The sequence below is a fragment of the Aspergillus viridinutans genome (assembly GCF_018404265.1).
Source record: "Aspergillus viridinutans IFM 47045 DNA, scaffold_9, whole genome shotgun sequence".
NCBI lineage: Eukaryota > Fungi > Ascomycota > Eurotiomycetes > Eurotiales > Aspergillaceae > Aspergillus > Aspergillus viridinutans.
Window position 1 is genome coordinate 1,296,741 of NW_025091225.1, and position 24,275 is coordinate 1,321,015.

The 24,275-nt window shown below is 45.8% G+C and overlaps 9 protein-coding genes across 9 annotated transcripts; 4 read left to right on the forward strand and 5 right to left on the reverse strand.

Annotated features, from left to right (window-relative positions):
- Positions 1-322: 322 nt before the first annotated feature.
- On the forward strand, positions 323-1,093 carry Aspvir_010060 (uncharacterized protein; the record flags this gene model as incomplete). The annotated part of the gene is made up of 2 exons (XM_043273195.1): positions 323-707; positions 801-1,093. The coding sequence occupies 2 exons, from the start codon at positions 323-325 to the stop codon at positions 1,091-1,093; spliced, it is 678 nt and encodes a 225-aa protein (XP_043129130.1).
- A 2,222-nt stretch (positions 1,094-3,315) lies between these two features.
- Positions 3,316-4,698, forward strand: Aspvir_010061 (tryptophan synthase; the record flags this gene model as incomplete). Its single annotated transcript, XM_043273196.1, has 1 exon — positions 3,316-4,698. The coding sequence occupies one exon, from the start codon at positions 3,316-3,318 to the stop codon at positions 4,696-4,698; it is 1,383 nt and encodes a 460-aa protein (XP_043129131.1).
- A 352-nt stretch (positions 4,699-5,050) lies between these two features.
- On the reverse strand, positions 5,051-6,130 carry Aspvir_010062 (guanine nucleotide exchange factor SDO1; the record flags this gene model as incomplete). Its single annotated transcript, XM_043273197.1, has 2 exons — positions 5,051-6,012; positions 6,064-6,130. The coding sequence occupies 2 exons, from the start codon at positions 6,128-6,130 to the stop codon at positions 5,051-5,053; spliced, it is 1,029 nt and encodes a 342-aa protein (XP_043129132.1).
- A 567-nt stretch (positions 6,131-6,697) lies between these two features.
- Positions 6,698-8,384, forward strand: cp3 (carboxypeptidase C PRC1; the record flags this gene model as incomplete). Its single annotated transcript, XM_043273198.1, has 2 exons — positions 6,698-7,163; positions 7,219-8,384. 2 exons carry the CDS (start codon positions 6,698-6,700, stop codon positions 8,382-8,384), a joined length of 1,632 nt encoding a protein of 543 aa, XP_043129133.1.
- A 482-nt stretch (positions 8,385-8,866) lies between these two features.
- On the reverse strand, positions 8,867-9,767 carry Aspvir_010064 (40S ribosomal uS13 domain-containing protein; the record flags this gene model as incomplete). The annotated part of the gene is made up of 3 exons (XM_043273199.1): positions 8,867-9,164; positions 9,297-9,462; positions 9,647-9,767. 3 exons carry the CDS (start codon positions 9,765-9,767, stop codon positions 8,867-8,869), a joined length of 585 nt encoding a protein of 194 aa, XP_043129134.1.
- A 1,134-nt stretch (positions 9,768-10,901) lies between these two features.
- Aspvir_010065 (uncharacterized protein) lies at positions 10,902-13,727 on the forward strand (the record flags this gene model as incomplete). Its single annotated transcript, XM_043273200.1, has 1 exon — positions 10,902-13,727. The coding sequence occupies one exon, from the start codon at positions 10,902-10,904 to the stop codon at positions 13,725-13,727; it is 2,826 nt and encodes a 941-aa protein (XP_043129135.1).
- A 673-nt stretch (positions 13,728-14,400) lies between these two features.
- On the reverse strand, positions 14,401-15,434 carry Aspvir_010066 (peroxidase; the record flags this gene model as incomplete). Its single annotated transcript, XM_043273201.1, has 2 exons — positions 14,401-15,259; positions 15,325-15,434. 2 exons carry the CDS (start codon positions 15,432-15,434, stop codon positions 14,401-14,403), a joined length of 969 nt encoding a protein of 322 aa, XP_043129136.1.
- A 968-nt stretch (positions 15,435-16,402) lies between these two features.
- On the reverse strand, positions 16,403-17,001 carry Aspvir_010067 (uncharacterized protein; the record flags this gene model as incomplete). The annotated part of the gene is made up of 2 exons (XM_043273202.1): positions 16,403-16,852; positions 16,999-17,001. The coding sequence occupies 2 exons, from the start codon at positions 16,999-17,001 to the stop codon at positions 16,403-16,405; spliced, it is 453 nt and encodes a 150-aa protein (XP_043129137.1).
- Positions 17,002-17,197: 196 nt separating this feature from the next.
- Aspvir_010068 (3-isopropylmalate dehydrogenase) lies at positions 17,198-18,414 on the reverse strand (the record flags this gene model as incomplete). Its single annotated transcript, XM_043273203.1, has 3 exons — positions 17,198-17,414; positions 17,472-17,889; positions 17,943-18,414. 3 exons carry the CDS (start codon positions 18,412-18,414, stop codon positions 17,198-17,200), a joined length of 1,107 nt encoding a protein of 368 aa, XP_043129138.1.
- Between the last annotated feature and the right edge of the window lie 5,861 nt (positions 18,415-24,275).

Sequence of the window (24,275 nt, forward strand, 5' to 3'; positions counted from 1 at the left end):
GTCTCTCTCCTTCCGTCTTTTCCCTCTCTCTCCCTCTTCTTCCCCTCAATTATCATTTCTTCTTCCCTTTCTTCTTCTTCTTCTTCCTCCTCCTGGAGTTTGCATATCCTACCCTAATCCAGCATCATCTAATCAAACGATGAACCAATGGTCTCTTACTACAGTTGATTGTAGTTTGTGCTTGCACACCTTCCCCCGCATCCGTGCCCTCACCGGGACTGGTCTGCATTGAGGCTACTACTATTCTCAACACCTACTTGCAACACTTCACTACACCAATCCGTTACAACACACTCTACAATTCCTGACCATTTCTGTCACAATGAACTTTAAAGACAAGTTCAAAAAGGTGTTCCACCGAAATTCCAATGGCCACTCCAATTCGAATTCCCGTAGCCACTCCAAATCGAAATCCAACGGAAATGGCAATGGCAATGGCAATGGAATCAAGATCGAGTACTACAAACGCGGTGAAATCCCGCCGTCCAAATTCCGCGGCCCCTTTGATCCTGAACACCAGAAGAGATTGGCCGCCTGGTCATTCGAGGCTGCGCAGGCTGAGCGCCCCCGCGCATTAGACCCCCCACTGTCTCCCTGTACAACATTATCGGAGTACTTGAACCCGCGACATGGCGACAGTGAGGACGAAAGCGTGGCTCCAGACCAGATCTGCGAGACAGCACCGCCAGAGGTGGGATTGCTTGACTGTAAGTGGCTGTTACCTCCATTCCACGCGTGCCCTCTATTCATACTGGTGCAACCCGTAAGCATACACGTAACGACGTTCTGACAACGACCAGCTTCCGCCACTGTTTCCCACCACGAATACGCTCCGGGTCGACAGGAAGAATCTTCGGGATCCTCGTCTTCTACAGCCGTCGAATCGAGCAGCTATAGTGATTCGACGATGACACTGTACTCTGACGATGCTCGAATGGACTCCATTGCGCTAATCAAGGAGTCGGTACGGTACACCTCGCCGATCGTTCGCGCCGTGTCACCACCGCCGCCAACATCCACAAAGGGTACCTTGATGCCTTTTTCACCAGATGATCTGACTCGAGCGTTGAACGCCGTTCAGATCTGCTCATAATGTACCTTCATCAACTGCCATTCTTCTCCGTCCAGAGGACGGAGCCTCTTGTCCATTGTCGACTGTCCTTATGTTCGACGACTTTCTCCACCCGCACTGGTGTGCGAATTCCCTTCAACCTACCTTACTTTCACCGGAGACCTCGAATACCAGGCCGTTTTCCAGGTCTTGTTTTTCAAAGTTCAGAATGATGCAACTATGCACGGTGTGCTTTTAGAGAGGAACGGCGTTTACCTTGCATGCTCCCAACCTTCTCACGCCTTGCAGACGTACGGTTGGAGCGATTGTTTTTTGGTCATTGCGATTGAGCGAATACCCGTAATGGACGTTTTCAAGCCCGTCTCATTTGCCGAGCTGGGATTGATTAACTTAGTGGTCTGACGGCCAGATATGAGATTGTATTGTATCTGAGACATTAGATGAATCAAATGCATACTTATTTAAAACAGAGAGATCTTCTTCACATCTGCCAAGAGTGGATAATGCTCGTTGAACATCAAAAGTACTGTCCTGAAACACATCCTCTGCTGGGTAGCAATAGTGGTACGGGGAAAGTACCTTTCGAACACCGTCTGACCATCTCCATCTTCATATCCACCTCCATCCACTGCTGTTCTGAACCGACTTGTTGGACTCCCTAACTATCTATCTCGGTACCCTCAATTTTCGAGTCAGTTAGTATCCACGCCTTATCGCCTGCCAAGACAATAGTTCCACAAATGAAACCCTTCTCGTCCAACTAGCGTCACAGAATATTGAGTAAATTCGAGATCAAGTGTCAAGTCTATCTATCTACATCAGGAGAAGCATGAGGTGAACAAGGCTTCTAGCCAAATATTCCAACGAAGAATTTCACTGGGTTGATCGCGGTAGATAAACTTTATAATTTGAAATCTAGAGTTGGTTGTTAACTTTGTTGGATCTGAGATCGGGATGCTTCTTCCTAGCGCCGGCTGTCTACACAGACGGAACGGTGCATCCGGATCTTGGGTGCGCAGCTTCGCAAGTCACCTCGTGTCGGTGACGGAAGATCGCCCTCGAACTGGTCTTCATGTTGATGCTGATGGATAGATCGAAATGCCACGCCGATCATTAATTCCGTCGCCAGATTCCCCTGCATCTATATTTGGTACGCCAGAGCGGCCAGACTACCGGGTCGGTTCTAACCCGCGATCCATCAACATTGACAGGTGAAGAAGACAATATCGAGCTGTTTGAAGGGGTTACTCATTGTTGTGGTTCTAGAATCACTTATGATTCAAGGAGTAGACTAGCTGCCCAAGTGCAACGGTACTATAAGTTGATCCATCACATCTACGTCGAAAAAGCAACGAGATTTTGAAGCAATCACAGGCGTCATAGGCTCATAGCCACTCCTCGACAACCCAGAACCCACATCGCTGGAAATCACATCAATCTAAGACCACACACGATATGATTTCTTGACGATCGGGTCGATTTCCCTCGTTCCCCCGGCTCCGACAATCTGGTCCACCCTCAACACAATGACAATGTGGTACCCAAGCGCCGGGGTCGCGTACTTTGGTCCTGCGAAGGCTGAAGCCGGAGCGCTCCCGCAGCTACTACATGGCTGTAGCCATTGAGCCGTCGAGGACCACAGGCGAATCACACCGCAAGTTGCCATAGTACAAGTGAGCGTTCATCGGTCCCAACTTCCAGGTTCCGGATGCCTTACCCTGGTCATCTTGCGTGTGCGTTCGCCCTGCTCAGGCGAATGTGGCCAGTGCGGACAGTCTACTCGGAGCTTCGTCCATGAAGTACTTGTGATTTGTGATTGATTGAACAAACGCGAGCACCCTGTGCAGATCCTTGCTAGGAGTGTCCCTGTTTCGTGGGATGTCAAGAGGAACGTATGGATAGGATTGCTGGGCGTTCTTGAGCATTCTGGCTCCTGGTTCATGACGACGCTGCGACGAGTCTGCGGGCCTGGTGGAGTCTGGTTTGATATGTCTATGGTCTCGCTGTGTCTTCCAAAAGTACCATGAGCTCGATGCACATCGTCTTGACCACCTGACGGTTTTTGCCCGCTTGTGTGCCTGATGGGGGTACTTGGGTCTGTCCAAGACTGATGTGCGCCGGGTATAAATGGCTGGACGGCAATTGGTATCTCTCAGTGCCTGCTTGAGTTCTGAAATCTCATTCTCTACTCTACTGTCTTGTTTAGTCCTGGTTGCATCCGTGATATTGCACATCTGTTGACCATGATTGTTCCGGCCACCTTCAAGTCTTCCCTGACAAGAATCAGAAGCAAGAGACGCAACAAGAGAGTCAAAGATGGAGATGCTCACTCGATGTGTCCAGCATGTCTCTATCATCTCAGCATTGTACAAGGAAGGACGACTGTTCCTTCCGACTTACTTCTCCATCATGTTCATCTCGATCCACTTTTAGAGTCAAATCGTCTGATCAACAGAGAGTCACATAACAAAACTCCAGCATGGAAAACGAGCCCTCTCCCCTGCCTGCCAATCGTCTTATCTCCGACCAGATTCGGCACCTTTGGCGGCCGCTTTGCTCCCGAGTCGCAGATGGACGCCTTGCAGGAGCTCACGTTGGCGTTCGACCGTATCATCTCCGACTACGGCTTCTGGAAAGAGTTTCTAAGCTTCCCCGGTATCCGTCCTAGCCCACTTCGGCTCGCAGAAAATCTCACGCGCATCGCTGGCGGCGCGAATATCTGGCTCAAGCGGGAAGATCTCAACCAGCATGGAAGTCACAATATCCGCAGCATCGTCGGCCAAGCACTGCTCGCACGGCGGCTAGGAAAGACCGAAGTCGTCATGGAGTGCGGCTCAGCCAGACACGGTATCGTCTGCGCGGCAACCTGCACACGCTTGAATATGAAATGCACCATCCTCATGGGGAGCCGGGACGCAAGCAACCAGAAGGACAGCGTGGGCATGATAAGACAACTGGGAGCGACAGTCCTCACCGCGGACATGGGCGCGTCTCCGGGCCGTGGGACCCTCCGAGCTGCAGTCAACGAGGCCCTTCGGTACTCTGTCGCCCATCTCAGCACCACATACCATATCATGAGCGGTCCAATCGGTCCCCACCCGCTTCCAACCATCACGCGCACCTTCCAATCTATCCTTGGCGAGGAGATCAAAACGCAGTTCGGCGGCGCCAGCGGTGGCCGTCTCCCGGATGCCCTCGTCTCCCCCGTCGGACCAGGCAGTGCAGCCGTCGGCATGTTCTACCCGTTCATCGAGCACCCGTCGGTGAAACTGCTCGGCATCGAGGCGGCAGGGGCAGCTCCCCTATCCCACGGCGACGTCGGGGTCCTGCACGGATGCCGCACCTATCTCCTCCAGGACGAGCATGGCCAGATCCTCGATTCGAGCTCGATCTCCCCCGATCTCGACTTCCCCAGCGTCGGCCCTGAACTGGCGGACTGGAAGGAGACTGCCACGGTGGAATATGTCGCTGTGACGGATGACGAGGCGTTGCGAGGCGTGGACATTCTTCGGAGTCAGGAGGGGATAGTCTCGGGAGCGATGACGGGGTATGCGGTTGAGAGGACAATTCGGCTTGCGAGGGAACTTGGGCCGGGGAAGGATGTTGTCTTGCTTGTGGCGGGGTGATCTGTTCTTTCTCGTGGTCTGTTGTGTTTCTGGCCTCTACTGTCTCTATTTGGTTCCTCTGGCGTTGTGGTGTTACTGTACTATTCCCAGATTGAGTATGCAACTGTGTGTCTTTTAAGTCGAGGTGCATGCAGACATCCTGTCACTCGTATTTTACCATATTCATTTACTTCCAGATGCATTGACTGTTCAATCTCTATAATGCTATTCTTGACTAATCATTACATGGCCCTGTCATCGCTCGTAACAGACATCAAGTGAAATCATGCAGGATATATACTTTTAGTCGACTCTAAGAACGTTAATCAACGAAAGTGATGAGGGATGAGGGAGTTCACGGAGAAGGTGAGCCTCAATCCTCATGGGTAACCGCCATATCCAACACCTCGACTCGACCTCTTCCGCGGGTCTCGGTGCCAATGAAGTCGTTCAACCCCTTGAAGGCGCCTGGCTCAGCAAACCCAACCACTTCCCATTCATCACCTCCGACCACTTCTTGACTCTCCACCGACTCAATGTAGCTCATGATCTTGTCCTTGACATTGGTTGGGGCTTTCACAGCAGGCGCCGTCTCCGCGTCCGAGCCACCAGCTTCCACGTCTGAGTCCTGCTGCCGCGCAGCCTTGCCCTTGCCACCCTTCCCACCCTTCTTATTATTCTTCCCCCCGCCGGACGGCGCCTCCTTCTCCTTGCTCGCCCCAGGCGCCGCGGCAGCCTTGACAGACTGCTTCAGCAGCGACACCGGACAAGTGACACGGAGTCGCATCCGAGCACGCATCACAGGGATAGGCTGCCACGCAATCAACGCCTTCATCGCCTCCAGCGCCTGACTCTTGGCCGACTTATTCGGCGTCACCCCCGTCCAGAGCGGCTTCCGCGGCTGCGCCGGCCCATTCTCATCGCCGGCCCCCGTCCCATTCCCCTCCTGCTGCATCTGCTGCTGCCCACTCGCCGAGCTCAACTGATCCAGCGCCTTGGAAATCATCCCCGGCGTGTACACCCGTTTCGTGTTGGGGTCGATCAGCCGCCCCGAGACGATGTCGAGGACTTCCTTCTCCACCCGCTCCAGCATCTCCTTGCGCTCGCGCTCGCCGACCTGCACTTCGCCTTTGCGGAGGATCTCCTGGCGGATTTCGTCGGTTGTTACGTTCGCGCCGAAGGCTTTTGTTAGTTCGGCCGACGGGGCGGTTTGGGCTTTTGAGACGGAGAGGAAGATTGTTGGGACTTGGAGGACATTGTCGAGGTCTTTTTCGGCGCCGGAGCGGTATTCTAGGAGTTTGTTTTTGTAGCAGGCGAGTTCGAATCTTTTCTTGCCTGTTGTAGGATTAGCGATGGGTGGATATCCATGAGGGTAATAAAACGGACCTTTTTTTAATCGGACGATTGATACATTGGTGAATTTAATCTGATTTGAGGGCTGGTTGATAGGCATTCTGTCTATGTTCTCTGAGCCGCTTGGGCTCTTTGCAATCGAAATTCAAACAATATTAATATATGAGATCGAATCAAATGTGGTTGATTGTGATGGAAAAAAGTCCTGCAGCCCCTCACAAAAATGCGACCATCCCCGATCTGCTTCTATAATTTGCGATGACGCTGGTCTCGTGCCGCCCGCGTGACTCAGCGGCAGGTGACCCAACATGTGACTGGTTCTCCGCACAAGGCACCGCGCTCTGAGTGGCCGCCTCCTTGCCTCGCTATCAGCGCCGCTGATTCAGTCGTCATTGGGCCTGCCCATCAAGCTTCAGCCATCATCCATCCTTCTGTCATCTCCTCTTCTACTTCTCTTCATCTACCTATCATCAAGCCAGTTGAGAGTTCATCAACTGTCTTAGCAACCTGTGCTTTGTTTATCTGTGAATCGTACGTTGGCAACCGTCACTGTACTCTCTTGCTCTCTCTGATACGGTACTGATAAGCTCGCTGCCAGGTCATCTCCCATCCTCCTATCCATCATCAATACACATCTCAGGTCGATCTGGAAACGGTCTAAGTCATCATGAGAGTTTTGCCAGCTACGTTGCTGGTCGGAGCGGCCACTGCGGCTGCTCCTCCCTTCCAGCAGATCCTCGGATTGCCCAAGAAGGGTGCCGACACACTGGCCAAGCCGCTTCATGACCTCCAAGAGCAGCTCAAGACTCTGTCTGATGAGGCTCGTCATCTGTGGGATGAGGTTGCTAGCCACTTTCCCAACAGCATGGATCATAACCCTGTATTCTCGCTGCCTAAGAAGCACACCCGTCGTCCTGACTCCCACTGGGACCACATCGTCCGTGGCGCTGATGTCCAGAGTGTCTGGGTCACTGGTGCCGGCGGCGAGAAGGAGCGGGAGGTTGATGGCAAGCTGGAGGCCTATGATCTGAGAGTCAAGAAGACCGATCCTAATGCTCTCGGTATCGATCCTGGTGTGAAGCAGTACACTGGTTATCTTGACGATAACGAGAATGACAAGCATCTGTTTTACTGTGAGTTCCACTCTGATTTTCTTGGTCGTGCATAGGTGAATACTAACTTTTAAAGGGTTCTTCGAGTCTCGTAATGACCCCAAGAACGACCCCGTTGTCCTATGGCTCAACGGTGGCCCTGGCTGTTCTTCCCTTACTGGACTGTTCCTGGAGCTTGGTCCCAGCAGCATCAACGAGAAGATCAAGCCTGTCTACAATGACTTTGCCTGGAACTCCAATGCTTCCGTCATCTTCCTTGACCAGCCCGTCAATGTCGGCTATTCTTACAGTGGCGCCGCTGTTAGCGACACCGTTGCCGCAGGCAAGGATGTCTACGCCCTCCTTACCCTCTTCTTCAAGCAATTCCCGGAATATGCCAAGCAGGACTTCCACATTGCTGGAGAGTCGTACGCTGGTCACTACATCCCGGTATTTGCCTCTGAGATTCTGTCTCACAAGAAGCGCAACATCAACCTGAAGTCCGTCCTCATTGGCAATGGTCTCACCGATGGTTTGACCCAGTATGACTACTACCGCCCCATGGCTTGCGGCGACGGTGGTTATCCTGCTGTTCTGGACGAAGCCAGCTGCCAGTCGATGGATAACGCTCTGCCTCGTTGCAAGTCGATGATCGAGTCTTGCTACAACACCGAGAGTTCCTGGATTTGCGTCCCTGCTTCGATCTACTGCAACAACGCCCTCATTGGTCCTTACCAGAGAACCGGCCAGAACGTCTACGATATTCGGGGCAAGTGTGAGGACTCGAGCAACCTGTGCTACAAGGGTATGGGCTATGTTAGCGAGTACCTGAACAAGCGTGAGGTCCGCGAAGCTGTCGGTGCCGAGGTCGACGGCTACGATTCCTGCAACTTTGACATCAACCGCAACTTCCTCTTCCACGGTGATTGGATGAAGCCCTACCACCACCTGGTTCCTGGCCTCCTTGAGCAGATTCCCGTCCTGATCTACGCCGGAGACGCGGACTTCATCTGCAACTGGCTTGGTAACAAGGCCTGGACTGAGGCTCTCGAGTGGCCTGGACAGAAGGAGTTCGCATCTCTTGAGTTGAACGATCTGGTCATCGAGGAGAATGAACACAAGGGTAAGAAGATTGGCCAGATCAAGTCTCACGGCAACTTCACCTTCATGCGTCTCTACGGTGCTGGACACATGGTGCCCATGGACCAGCCCGAGGCCAGTCTTGAATTCTTCAACCGCTGGCTTGGTGGTGAATGGTTCTAGAGAATGGTGTTCGTTGCTAGACAGAATATATGCTGGCTTTTTGATTACATCGCAGTCTTTTTTGGATAGTATTGTCTTTGCGGATATTGTATGGTGATATATATATACTCTGCTTTATAGAAAGATTGCCATCTTTCCTCGACCCGGTAAAGGTTTACCTATTAAGTATGTGAGTCTCGGTTTAGGTGACCGACGCCTACTCAAGGAATTACGGGAGTACAATGGAACAGTACGGCGAAATCATTACCACATCGAGGTAGGTCCATAGAATACCAGCTATGCCGAGTCATAACGCAAAAGGGAGTGATTTTGATCTGTTTCATTTCATATTGGTATGATTTCTTTCGCTTTTGTTGGGGCCCGTGTCGTTTTTATATCAACACCAGATCAAGTCCAGAGTCCCACGAGGATTCGTAAACACACACCAACATAGTCCCACCAAATCCACTCCAGCGGAAAACAAAAAAGACATCCGCAATGGTTTAGCCCTTCTTCTTGCTGACACCGACGGTGCGTCCACGGCGGCCGGTAGTCTTGGTGTGCTGACCACGGACACGGAGACCCCAGTAGTGACGCAGACCACGGTGGGAGCGGATCTTCTTCAGGCGCTCAAGATCCTCACGGAGCTTGCTGTCCAGACCGTTGGACAGAACCTGGGAGTCCTTGCCATCGACGATGTCGCGCTGTCTGTTGAGGAACCAGCTGGGGATCTTGTACTGGGTGGGGTTCTGGAGGATGGTGACGATACGCTCGAGTTCTTCGGTGGTGAGCTCACCAGCGCTGTGATTCAAGTCAACTTCTGCTGCTATCGTAGTTGTGAAATTCTTTCAATCGACGCCTTCCGTTCCCTTTCCCTCCCTCTCTCATTTTCTATCCTGAAGATGCCGTAAAAAAGAAATAGATTGAACGTACCGCTTGCTCAGGTCAACATCGGCCTTCTTGCAAACCAAGTTGGAGTAACGGCGGCCGACACCCTTGATCTGGGTCAAGGCGTACATGATCTTCTGCTTGCCGTCAACATTGGTGTTGAGCAGACGCAAGATGTACTGGAAGTTCGTCTTCTCGCCGGACACGAGCGCTGTAGAATCGAGAAAAAAAAAATCAAGTCAGCCTTTTGTTCTCTCTGTCATTTCTAAAATTTTATCATCTCCGAAAAGCGTCCTCCGATGAAGCAGTATTAACAGCCCTGGAACCCGTTTTCCTTTCCATCATTTGCAACCACTTTTCCAAACCAAATAATCGAGGAATAGCAATGTGCGAACAAAGGGAGTCCGGGAATATGGGAAGAACGTACACATGATGGGCGATGGCGCGACGGGACTCGCGATTGATTGTCGACAGCAAGAGGGATGAAGGAGAGGTGAAATCGAGGGCGCCTTCCATGACTTTGCTCGCTCCCGTTGTGGGATCGGGTAAGCAGTGGTCTAGCCCGATAGGGTAAGGTGGGCTTAAGGGCTCGCTTGTCGAGGGCGCTAAACTCAACAGGGATAAATTACCTGGTCCTCACATTGATTGTGGCACGTGACTTGGCATGTATGCGTACTGTATCAGGTGTACAGTTCTTTGTCTTCATTCAGAGATTATAATCGGGGCGCCATTGAGGATGATCGCTATGTCTCTGAGACCTTCTTAATCTATTCTGAGTGATTGAACCCGTTCCTCTTGAAGTGCTTCTCTCGCTCGTCTTTTTCTCGATGCAAATGTGTATTGATCTTGATGAAGAGATGTCTCCAAGAGGCACCTCACGACAGAAGCGAGATTTCCTCGTAGAAACAGCAGATGCTCTTGTATCTAATATCGACCTATTAATCTGGACTGATCTCATTTGTTGCAGGCCCTTCCATCTGCCGTATAACTGACACTCACAACCATGTAGCATTTTCACTGCTCGGTCGTCCACCTCGCTGGGCCAAGTGTAGCGCAGGTTGCTGCAACAGCCATTATGTCCTCCAACCTTTGTTGAGTTTGCTGGAGTGTCTGTTCTAGACACAGCCAAGACCTTCGAAGCTTGGACAAAGAGGCCTATCACCGGGGTAGTGATTGATTTGAAACAGTTCTTTGACTCGATTCTCCTACCCCGTCGCTTGTTGACTGGCCATGACAGCCTGGGGTTCTGCACGCCTTCTTTCAGCAGAGGTTCCTTTCTGCTCAATTGTTGGAGAAACAATCGTGGAGTCCTCTGCTACCATGGCTTTCTAGCCAAGTATTTGGACCTCATTGTCGAGAGGATGTACTCTTTCGAGCTCTGACTTATTCTATGCTCTATCTTTGTCCACATCAAGTCGTCCTGAAGTCCTTTGTCTCCAGTCTCTGAATGAATGGCAATATGTCTCGAAGACGAAACTCTGCTGCGTACTTAATCGTCTGATTTGCCTCGACTGCTCCTGCTTGTGCCAATTTCTATCTTTTAATCCCTCTCTCCCTGTTCCTTTCTTCATTGTTGTTAACTTTGCGCAATTCGTCCCTACAGAGAGTTCTAGCACTCATCTTCAACAATCCACTCTACTTGCAACCAACATGAGCTCACCGGCGGAGCATTCGTCCGGCGAATCCTCGCATGGCCACAACTGGCCGAACCCTGCTCTTCGCCATCCCAGGTTCAACCTCGCCGAAATGCCTGACCCGCCTCCAAGCTGGAAGTTCCTTGGGGAGTCTGCGGACGTTGTCCTTCGTACGCGAAAATACGTACGCGAGCAAATGGTAGCTATGCTCAACTTTTACAGCTGGGGAATCGACACGGGGCTGCCATCACGGATGACCAATTTGAGAATCCTGCAAGCTCTGTGGAAGATCTTTTATTACACGGCAGACTATCACCGGCCTCGATCTTTCAGAGACCTTCTCGACTTTGAAGGAAAAGATGGTGGCCCGAGACTGTTGTCTTGCGAGATCGACCATCCCTCTCTCCTGCCCATCAGCAGATACTACCCTGATCCCCCGGCTCTGGACGGCACCACGCAGCCCGACTTTGTCAGACCGGCGAATGCTGCAGCGAATATTCCCGATATCTATCTTGAGCGAATGGACAAGCCCAGTCGTGACTTGGACATGTCTGAAGCAGAACCACTAGGCTCAAGCCCGCCCGCGGTGAGCACGATGAACCTTGGAGGTGACGGCAATACTGCTGCATTTCAGAACAACAACCTGACAACGGCCATGGTTAGTACAGCAGCTGGGCCTTTTGCAAACCTACCGCTTACAGCCCCTGCTAACCCAACGGGCGTCTTTATACCTGCCCCTGCTCCTTCTGCGGTCGTCCGTGTGCCTGCTCACATGGCTCGAACAATCATTGAGGACGTTGAAAAAGTGGTCATGAAATATGCCTACTTGGAGCTTGAGCGAGACGCCAGCGCTGCTCCACAGACAGTCGCCCGGCCATATCTTACTGCTTTGCATGAAGGAGACATATCCAAAGCCATTGTTGGACTGTACCATGTAAATGCCCAAGTGCGGCTCTCGTTGGACCCGCACGACCCTACCAGAACGATTATCGATCCCGCCGGCAATGACTATCCCTGCCGAGGCAGAGGCCCTATCTGGAAAAACAACTCGAGCACCATCGACAGTCTGATTGTTGTGGGCAAGTTGCTCGATGCCGGGTCCACGGTTATCGATCGTAAGAGGGCTGGATGGGAGACCCGCTTTAGTACACTGGAGCGAGCCTTTATCGAGGCCACTGACGTCAATTGGGATGTTCTCTCTCTGGACGAAAATTCAGAAATGAGAGACCACTTTTGGGACGTCGTCCACGAACACGTAGCAGGCGTCCAGCCTGGAATGCTCAGCCCTTTGTGGACCGTCTGGTCTGATTGTGCTGGCCACTTTGACCAGTTCCATTTCACGTACCGGGAAGCAGTTGCGCCTTGTCAATGTACCGGGCAGGCTGCCACTGTTCAAGCACATACCAAAACCTTCGTGGCGCCCGACCTGCATCCTGGTGATATGCACGGGGCGTGCATGAACGAGGTGATGGCCCGGCCATTCGCGCCTCTTCTTCATGCGGATTGTACGGCATGCAACGCACCACAATCTGTGACCATTGAGAGAAGGTTTGACACTCTTCCCTTGCGCATGGTGGTGGGTCTGGACGAGCAGGTTTCAATCAGAAATCACACCAAGGACATCACCTTTGACTTTTGCGATGGCGATGGTCAGCTGCAAAAGGCCACGTACCGTTGGTTGGGGGGTATTTACTATAAGGATTACCGGTATCGCGTGTTCTGGACGGACACCAAGAGAGGAGAGACTGAAAATGGCTTCCTCAAGATGTATGACAGCACGATGAACTCGGGCCTGGTCATCGGCGATATTCCACCGGCTCATAAGGATGAGAGGGTACCTCCGGAATGGTGGAGAAACACCTCGGTGCCATTCCTCGTTTACGAACGAGTCATGGACCCGGAGCCGGAAGTATTCAGTCTTGCGTATCACTCGTTGCTTGACATGATGAAGGTGAAAATGGATGGCAAACTGGTTGCCCAGGAACATACGCCCTGGATCAGAGCCGAACCTACCCTTCCCACGCAGTCACCTCCCTGGGACCGGATTTTGCCCAACGCAGACCGCTTCAAGCTTGCAGCAGATGGTGACGCAGAAGAACAGACTGTTACTGTGCGAAGTCAAACTTCCGTCAGCTCGGCTGGCCACTCGTCTGGCCCTGGATTACCCTCCGCCCCAACATCTGTCCGATCTTCTATGCGAGTATCGCCAGTTCCAACAGGGATGAAGCAGGCTGCAAACGCACAGGCTCCCACCACATACACTTCTGCGATACCAGCCACCCTCGGGCCGTTTGTCTCGACTTTTGCAACGGCGCAACCTGTAGGTGTGAACCCCTTCGAGATCAACCCGCCAATGAACACGACTAGCCTTTTCAGCGGCTTCAGTCGCAGAAGCAACAGCCCGCAGAACGGCTTCGGCAATTTTGCCAATTTCACAAACACGCTCATGATGCAGCCGACCGGTGACCCCAGCGCAATGTCGATTTCGCCCACGCAGCAATTCTTCTGGATCCCATCGGCGTCGAACAGTCCAGAGAAACAGAGAACAGGGCAGGCAAGTCAGCCGTCACCGGACATGATGGCGGGATTCGCGGTGTGTGGTGCCGTGCAGCCATTTTATATGCGTGTGTCGCCGAAGCGAGCCATCGAAGAAGTTCAGGACACTAGCGACAACAATAATCGCAGCGAAAGCAACGATATCAACGATACCAACGACGGCGATGGTGACAATGGTGTCACGACAAACACCACGATGGGACCGCCTCCTAGAAAACGAGCACGAACTCGGGCTGAACGGACCGAACGAGTCGGTACCAGGAGAAGCGCAAGGCTGAGTAGATAATTTAGGTGATGTTCTGCTTGTTCTATTTTGCTTTGGGTCGGAGTTTGCTAGCTTGTTGCAGCTTGCTTACATTGATCGATGGTGTGTGGGGTCAACAATATGTTTGTTTTGTCATGTTGAGTTCTTGAATTTTGTAGTCCAGTTTCATCTGCGATGATAGTCAATAGACAATTCATCTGTAACAGACTCTTAACAATGGTAGTACAGTCATACAGTGGCTACATTGAACCCATGCCACCAATTCAACTGTCAACATGCTAGACCCGTCTCTAGACCAAGGAACATTCATAAGCGGATCAAGCTATGATAATAATGATAAAAATGCTATGAGTAATAAAAACACTCCACAACCAATGAATTATAAATGCTAGCGAAGCGAGGTGCCGTTGATGGCGTTTGTCTGTGCGGCTGCAGGGATACTTTCTTCCCCGCATTTACTCTCCCCTTTCCCCGGCTATATTAGTACTGAATGGCTTCTTTCCACCCTGCTCGAACAGTTCCATGCTCTTATGACAATAGAAGACTCGATTTCGGTCTAAGCAAATGAAAAATCAAACATGGTATTGTATGCGTCTAATCTATACATGTACATGCACCCGTGATCTAGTTATCTAGTCCGATCCTGTATCAACAAAAGGAAAGATTCTAACATATTTGACAGGAAAAGAAAGGATTACAGCCTAGCCCGAGGGCATCCGCCCTGCGCCGCCGCCACGGGACATCCACCCTGAGCCCCCTTGGCCGGTCCAGTCGGGTGATTGCTCTTCTTCGGCGCAGAGATGTACCCGCCCTTGACATTATCGGCGTTGATGACGCGGTCGTTCTCATCACGCTTGATCCCCAGCTCCATCAGCTTGGCAAACGCCTTGGCGAAGTGGTCGAAGAACAGGTCCTTGTCGGCCGCGTACTTCTCCACCCACACGCGGAACGCCGGGTCCGTCTTGAGCGCGATATCCGTCGGCAGCATCATGAGCGGCTCGTCGCCCTCCTCCGCGTCCGGATCCACATACACAAACTGGTTGACCCCGTTCGGCAGCGTCTTTGGCTTCCACTCCAGCTTCAGCAGCAGGTTGAAGAACTGGTTCGAGAACCGCGTCGGGTTGTTCACCCACGGGCCCTGGAACCCGCTGCGGTCGATGTGGCACCGGCCGAGGGTATGCCCGCCCGCCAGCGCGACGATCTCCTGGTCGTTGAAGCCCATCCGGTAGAAGACGGCGCGGAGGTGCTCGGCGCCCTGTGCGGCGTCGGGCAGCCGGCCGCGTGGCGGAACCTTGGAGTCGTCGACGAGGTCGGTGCGGCCGGGCTTCCAGACGATTGACGGACCGCCCAGGGCTTCGATGGCGACCACGCCGGCTAGTGTCCACAGATCGGCGTATGTGATCCAGGGGTGTTTCTCCTTGACGGGCTCGAGGAAGGCCCGGCCGTGCTGGAGGCCGGCATTGGCGGGGTCGCCGCCTTCGGCTTCGTAGCGCATGCCTGCGCCGTTGGAGCCGCCGGTGTCGGTTTCGAGGTCATATGTGCCTGCGGAGTGCCTGAGAGGAGAAGCGTCAGTGGTGAGTGGGATAGAGTCTAGGGAAAAGAGGGAAAGAAAACGAACCATGCGAGTCGTACGAATACGGGTCCTGCGCTGCCGTCGTCATAGTCTGGTTTCTTCAACTGAGCAATGATATCCTTGCGGACGGCGTCATAATCCCCCGGTCTGCTCATTTCGGCCGATTGTGTTCTTTCTGGGGTATCGATAGGTGGGTCAACTCTCAACTGCCTCTACAGGTCGAACGCAAATTTCAAAGAAAAAGAGAGACGGAACACGATGGGTATCGATAGTCAAAAGGAAAAGAATGTACAATGAAAGAGAGAAAAGAAGGTCAAGGTCACTGAGCCTGGGAGGCGTCGACTCTTTTTCTTGTCAGTTGTCGCACATGAAGAAGGACAAAAGGGAGTGGATCCGCGGGCCGAATCAGTGCAAAGATTCTGGCGATAAGTGTTCAGATGCCGAGGTCCATTTCATTTGGTCCAGCAGGAATGATCTGATATATCTGCTTAATTACTGGCCTTTTCCTTCGCGGGATCTGGAAACATCTGGGGAAGCATCGCGAGATTTTCCTCGCGCAGCTGATCGTCCAGCTGTACGGAGTATGCTGTACTCTATCGCGTCAGTACTGAAGAGATCAGTGACTACAGCGAGGACCACCAGATGAGACTACAGTATAGAAATTCCTTTGATGATTAGTTCGATATCATTATTGTCGGATGATGCCTGTGAGTGCTGCCAGGGTGTGCTGGGAATCCCGATCCGAAAGTTCTGCGCGATTCAACCTTGGAACTTTGATTCCGCTTTAAGTACTCAGTCACTGCTGTCTATCTAGTACCTCCAGTGGATATGACGATTTAATTCAGCATTGACTATCTATATGAATACTGATGGTCAAGTATTTCATTATAAAGTTGTGACAATCTCCAAATGGAATATCAGCTCATGCCTGAGTTTGCCACAAATCCATCCACCATCAAAATTCATCGGCCAATTACGGACAACAGGAGAACATTGCCACGTGAATTTGATGCTATTCTGAAGTCTGCAACTTTAAAGATGAAAGCACAGAGCATCAAAATTTGCATTAACGTCACCAGGGATACTCATCAGTCGCCCTGCCCCTATCCCCATCTTGAGCATCTCACTGCCTGCCCTTCACCAACTCCCTCCTCATCGCCTTATTCACCACCTCTAGATCCCGCACTCTCTTCCTCCACCGCAAATTGACTGCATCTGCGCGCTTCACCAACTCGCCAAACTCCCTCCGCATCCATTCCCTCTGGCTCTTCAGCCGTCGCGCCAGCCGCGTATACCGCTTCACCTTCCGCTCTAGCATCCGGCGCTGCGAAGCCTCCGTTCCCTTGATGATGTCGATGATGCTCTCGATGGAGGCTGTGTGTTCATCGCTCAGAGTGCCGTTTTCGATGTGTTTGGAGATGCAGATGAAGGTGGCTGTGATGTCGGTGGCGATGGAGCAGAGGAGGGTGCGTTTGGAGGAGCTGTCTAGGTCCGGGAGGGTTTGGAGGCGTGAGATGTAGGATGTGTGTCTGAAGATGTCTTTGGTCATCCCGTAGTGATTAAATCGTTGGAACTGTAGAGTGTAGAGTGTAGATAGTAGAAGGTAGGTGAGGTGGTATGTAGGTATAGCCATGCTTTATATTGTATATTTTATAACAAACTGTTTAATTCCGGCATCTCTTGTTTTTTCGTTATTGAAACATATGCAGAGGTACATACCATGCAAAACAATGTTTGAACTCTGGAAAAGATCTCTTTGTTCACTCCCGTCACTTGATTGCGCCCATTGTTCTTGGTGAACTAGAAATGAGGCTCAAGTTTCGTCTCACTACCGAAAAAACAGTCTAGACTCATGAAGATTCTTTCATTGGGTCTGTCTTAATCTGAAGCTTCGCTGGCCCTTCCGGAACCATCAGAGTTATGAGCTGCCCTGCAGTGCAGCAACAATTGCATCCCCGACTTCATTTGTTCCCGATTTCCCTCTCAGATCAGGGGTGCGGATCCCAGCGTCCAGAACACCCTGGACTGCCTTTTCGATCTGTTGCGCCTCGGCCTCCATGTCTAGCGAATAGCGGAACATTAGTGCCACGCAGAGGATCATGGCGACGGGGTTGGCGATGTTCTGGCCTGCGATTCTGCAGATGATTGTCAGCTTGCTTCATAGTGAAACATGAAAATCAGGGGAAACGTACGTCGGTGCGGATCCATGTGTCGGCTCGTACAGACCATTCGTCCTCTTTCTAGTCTCACTGGGTAGCCCATCGAGACTGACGCTGGGAAGCACGCCCAATGTCCCGACGATCGAACCGGCCTGATCAGAAATCATGTCGCCGAATGTATTGTCGGCCAGGATGACGCCGTTCAAGGCGCGCGGGTTGGTAGCTAGAATCAGCGACGCCGAGTCCGCCAGCTGATGCACGAGCTTCACCTGGGGATACTCGGTAGCCATCGTCTTCTCAACGACGCGCCGCCACAGCCGCGAAGAGGCGAGCACATTCGCTTTGTCCAGGGAGATGACCGGCCACGGAGGGTTGTGGCGGAGGGCAATCTCCGCAGAGAGACGGGTGATGCGCTGGATCTCGCGTTCGCTATAGCCCCATTCGTCCATCGCTGTGATAGCAGAGTCAGTCCCGAAAGCATACTGCGTGTAAATGACAACGTACCGTAATCTTCTTCTTCGACCTTCTTCCCGAAATACGCTCCTCCGCAGTTCTCTCGCACCACGACGAAATCTACCCCCTCGATAACTTCCTGGCGGAACGGGCTAAACTCCTTCGCGATCGACGCACTTGGCGAACTGGCCGAGCACGGTCTGAGATTCGCGTAGATGTCCATCGCCTTGCGGAGCTGCAACAGACCCCCCTCAGGCCCGTCAAGGCCACGACGGATATGGTCCCATTTTGGACCCCCGACTGCTGCGAAGAGCACGGCATCGGATTCCAGAGCAGCTTTTTTGACTTCTTCTGTGACGGATTTCCCGTGTGCGTCGATGCTGCAGCCCCCGATGAGCTCTTGCCGGAGGTTGAACTTTCGGTGCTCATTCTCAAAGACCTTTAGCACTTTGACCGCTTCGGTCATGACCTCAGGACCGATCCCATCGCCGGGAAGGACGAGGATGTTGTAAGTAGTCGCCATCTCTTTGGTTGAACGATATCAGACAAGTGCAGGAATTGATCAATGTCCAACGCAATACCACAGACTGGACCAATTCTTGATGAGATCATGGAAAAGCTGTATCCTGTCGACAAAGAACTATATAAGTTGTGTAGCTCCTTTATCGGCGATCGGTCTACAACCGATGCTGCGGGGTTGACGAGACCGCGGGGTTCGTCCGACTCAGTACATTCAAGAAGTTGTAGAATGAGCAGAGAGAGGTTCAGAATATGAAGATATTTTGTTAATTCATTATGTGTGTAAATCTATGTTTACTATTGTACAGTGGAAGGAGCTATCTACTAAGTAAGATCATATGATCAGATCTCTGCCATACTGAGTATGGCTATATACCCCTAGATTTAATTAATGAGGTTGTAGCCACTTCCTAATTAGGTAGTTAATCTATAATTATAATATTAAGATCTACTATTTATAGTGCTCTGCTAGGCTAAGCCTAGTGCCTTAAAGAATTAATTAAACTTTAGATAACTAAGTAGCTTTATTATAAGATCTATAATTATCTTATTTATTAAAAGATACTATAGGAAGACCTGCTTCTTAACTATTATATCTCTAATCTAATAATAATTAATATTAATATACTTACTATAAGCATGGAATTAAGTATTATAGGCTAGGTCTATAGTAGGCTAGCTATTAGTATTAATCTGTATGGGGTATATGCTATTAAAGCTAATATCTTTAAGGAGATAGGTAAGCTAGATAACTTCCTTTATAATATAAATAATAGTAATATATTTAGCCTTATATATAGATAAAGAGATAACTAATTATAGCTTAAAAGCTTATAAGATAGGTCTATTACTAAATATAAAGATATATCTAATAGTTAAATAGTGTGTATTAATACATCCTATATAATCTATATTAATATAGCTAATGATAATACCTAGCTTATGCATAATATCTTTTATATTATAAGGCTTATAGATAATTCTAATATCTAGGGTTTAATAGAAGAATTAAATGAGATAAATAAGATGCTTAAAATATAATTTATTAGGATTTATAGTATATCTAGCTAGCTTCCTGATAGTAAAGGCAGTATCTGGCCTAGTCTATAGTATTAAATATATAACTAAGCTAACTCCTACTCTATATCTCTCTTTAAGTTTAAGATTATATCTAATAGACTTATCTAATTTAACTAGCTAAGCACCTTCTTCTATAGATATTACTATAGTTTTAACTAAATATAGATTAAATATATTAATAAGATATTAAAGATAAGTATATTAAGATAGCTTAATCTATCTTTTCTTAATATCTAGGTCTATCTTTATGCCTAGATAATAGGTAGCCAGGCTAATAAGTAAAATATTAAATAATTTACTAATAGCCTTATATACCCCCTTAGCAATCTGCCTAGAAGGTCTAGTAATCTCTATATTATTAATATATAAGATAAGGAGCACACTATAGGTATTAAAGAAGAGGTATTTATTAATCTTAGATAGCTATAATCTAATCTTAGTAACTCTACTATAGAAGATAAGATACTAGGCATGCACAGACTACTTTAATCTATATAAAGGAAGTAATAGTCTGTATATATAGCTAGACTTATTATTAAAACCTAGTAGCTGCTTAAGATACTTCTAGTTCTTCCTGGTTTCCTAGGGAACTTTGCTGTTGGAATCTTTCTAGTTATTTAAATTAGAATTAGACTAATTTAATTAATTTAATTAGTTTAATTTATCCTTAGAATTACTACCCTTCTAAGCCAGCTTCTTCCCTTTCTATACTTTTATAATATTTATAGATAATATATTAAACTTTATATACATCTCCTCCTAAATAAGAATCTATATAATACTATTAAATGTAGCAGTTCTCTTATTATAGTAATTATTAAGATAAGATATAAGGAATATCTCCTATATCTTACTAAGATTATAGAGTAAGAATTAAATCTTAATAAATTTAGGAAGCTACTTACCTTCCTTAAGGCTATAATTAAATTTATTAAGTACTTAGGATAGTTTTAATATATAATCTTAGACTCTATTATAGCTATTATATATTATATTAATAGCTATTTATAGCCCCTTAAAGGACTGTACATCTGCTATTATATTATATTTATTATTAAGATAGTCCTAAATAGCTTTAGATAATTCTAAATTAATTACTTTATGTCACGGGCTAGAAGCCTTATAAATCTATGACCTAGATTTGGATAGTAAGAAATTGCTGAAGGGTTCTAACTAGGGCCATGATAGCTAAACATAAAAAGGAGTATATAAATGGTGGATGAGATTATATGACTAGATTAATTACTATATTAATTACTATAAGGATTATATAACTACTAGTATCCTTACTAGATAAGAGTTCATCAGTATCTAAGATAGATTATAAATACCTAGTAGGCTTAAATACTTAGTAGGCCCTGCCTGCTATACTACCCCCCTCCCCTTCTAAAAGAGGTTAGTAGCTCTCCTATATATTAAGTACTGCTATATTAGTAAGATTAATAGCTAGTTCCTATATAGACTACTTATAGCCTATCTATTTAATAAGATACTCTTTATAATAGCTTTAGCTAATCTATTTCTTATATTCCTATAAGATCTCCTTAACTATATACTCTAATTTATTATCTACTAGGGTTACTAGTAGCTAATAATTACTATTTAACTAGCTTAGAAATAGATTACTAGTAGTAGGGCATAGTAGACTAATATAGAATATATTATATATACCTAGTGATATATCTAATTAATAAGTATATAACCTAATAGCTTTAAGTACTATAAACTTTATATATTATATATTAAGCTTCTAGCTTAGGTAATCTATTTAAATATTCTATAGGTTTAACTATACTTTTAATTTTATAGTATATTATAGAGCTACTAAGTAGGAGTAATTTAAATACTCTTTCTAATACTACTAGGCTATAGCTAGTTCTAACTATACTATATTAGTAGCTTTTCTTATCTTTATTATAATTACTTTAGCTTTTATCTTTAGTAAATAGACTATATAGATAGTAACTACCTTATAGTCTAGCTCTTTAATCTCTAGTAGCTTAATATTATACCTATAATCTAGGAAGAATAGGCTAACTCCTATACTTATAGTATCTTAGCTATTAATTACTAATTAGATTATTAGTAGTAATAATTTCTAATTAATCTAAGTATAGTTATAGAAGTTCCTAAGGTAGGCCTCTAATATTATATTTATTTACTTAATCTACCTATCTATCTATAGGTAGAAGGCTGTTAAGAGGTATTATTAGATACCTAGTTATTTATAGAAGTATTCTCAGAACTAAGTTACTAACTAATAAACTATAGATTATAGTCTAATATGATTACACTAGGAACACTATGATATCTAATAAATTAATTAATTAGTAGTTAGATAACTATCTTAGAGTCTATTTACTTATAGGATACTAAGATCACACTCTTCCTAAGCCTATTACTAATTACTATAATATTCTTATAGCTATCAGAAGTAGGTAGCTTTATAATAAAGTTAATAGTAATCTTATATTACTTATAATCTAGGATTAATAATAGCTTAAGTAATCTCTAATACTATTTATACTATATATAGTTAGTACTATACTTATTATAGTTCTATATAAATTATTAAATATCTATAGAGAGCTCTAGCTAGTAGAAGTTTTAGGTAATTATTAAGTATAGTATATTCTTCTTAGGGTAGCCTATTAATACTAAATTATATATCTCTTATAGAATCTTTATTTATAGAGGCTCTGAATTAGGGATCTATTTATAGTTTTAATATAGTAGATAACTATCTAGTAATATTAAATATTTAGTAATTAATACTTAAATATATAATTCTTTTAAAAATTATATAGCCCCTTCTTCTACTACCTAATATATCTCTTATAAATTTATATTATTTAGTATAGCCTCCTTCTAGTATTCCTCTAGGGGTAAGGGTGCTCTACCTATAGATATTATACTAAAGACTATATAATAAGACTACTTAGTATATTAATTATTATATTTACCTAGTAATCTTATATCTAGGCTAGATACTACTTTATAGGTATAAAATACTTTCACCTATATCTAGCTARTAATAATCTTTAATAGAACTAAGTAGTAGTTATATACCTTAAGCCTATTATTATCTTTATTYTATAGTATATCTTACTCCCTCTATAAGAGGGTATTAGGCTAAGTAGCTAGCTTTCTAGGCTAGTAATATATCTTATAATTAAATTAGCTTAAGGTATATAACTAATATATCTATTATTTATTAAGTTTATAGACTATCTTAAAGTACTTAAGGTTATAATAATCTATAATAAACTTAAATTATAATAAGCTAATTAATTTTAACTCTTACTCCTTAAAAATATTAATAATAGCTAGTAACTCCTTATTATAGATTTTATAGTTATACTCTACTAGTATATTCTTCTTAGAGATATAGGTAACTAGCCTTAGTATATTATTATTATTATACTAGGATATAGTAGCTCTAGTTACCTAGTTTAATATATCTATCTCTACTATTATTCTCCTATTAGGGTTAAACTATATAAGGATTAAAGCTATAGTAAATATCTTCTTAAGTAGCTTAAAGGCCTTTACTTACTTATCTCTCTATAGGAAAGAGGCCCCTTTATATATTAATATTATTAATAGTTATACTATATCTAAGAAGTCCTATATAAACTATTAATAAAAGTTTATAAAGCCTAAGAATAATTATATACTATATACTAAGGTTAGTACCTATTATTCTAGTATAGCCTTTACCTTAATAGAGTCTATCTATACTCTCTTATTAGCTTTAATAATAAATCTAAGGTACTTTATACTTTTTATCTTAAATTTATACTTATTAATATCTAGTTATAGCCCTATATTCTTTAAATACTCTAGCACCTGCTAGATATATTATTAATACTTAGTTAATAAGCTATTAGTAAAGATTAGTACATCATCTATATATATAGAGGTAAATTCATCTAGGAAGTCTTAGAGGGTCTAGTTTATATATTATTAGAAGGTACTTAATGTATTTACTATATTAAAGAGGGTAATAAGCTATTTAAATAGGCTAAATTATATATAGAATACTATTAGCTACTTATCCCTAGGGGTAATATAAATCTTATAGAATATAGTAATTATATCTAGCTTAATAAACTACTTAGCCTTAGAGATATACTCTAGGGTCTTATTAATTAATAAAAATAGATAATAGTCTTTCTTAGTAATTATATTTAGTATATAGTAATTAATATAGAATTATAGTCTACCCCCTAGCTTATAGATAAATAGTATAGATACTATAGTAGCTAAGCTACTTATATAGATAAAGTCCTTCTTAAGTAGCTCTATTAATATCTTCTATAGTATTAGTAGTTCTCTATAAAATATACTATATAGAGGTCCTTATAGGGGCTCTATTATCTTACTCTTCTTATTCTTAACTAGCTTAATTTAATAGTCTACTTCTAGATAATATAGTAGTAGCTTATTAGCCTTCTCCTTATTAAATACTTCTAGGAACTTATAGTAGTAAGCTAGAAGCTTTATAGCTAGATTAGTATACTTCTTAACCTATAAAGCCTTCTTAATATTCTTAATACTAATAGTAAAGATCTATATAGTCTTATCTTTCTTATACTACTAGTTATAGACTATAAATCCTTATATACTAATCTACTTTACTACTAGTTTTAGCTTATTCTTAATACTTTTAATAGTAAAGCTATTARTAAATTATAACTAGGGTCCCTCTACTTTAATAACTACTTTCTAGTCTACTATYTATAGGGTCCCTAAGATTAGATTAGTTCTATCTCCTAACTTTAG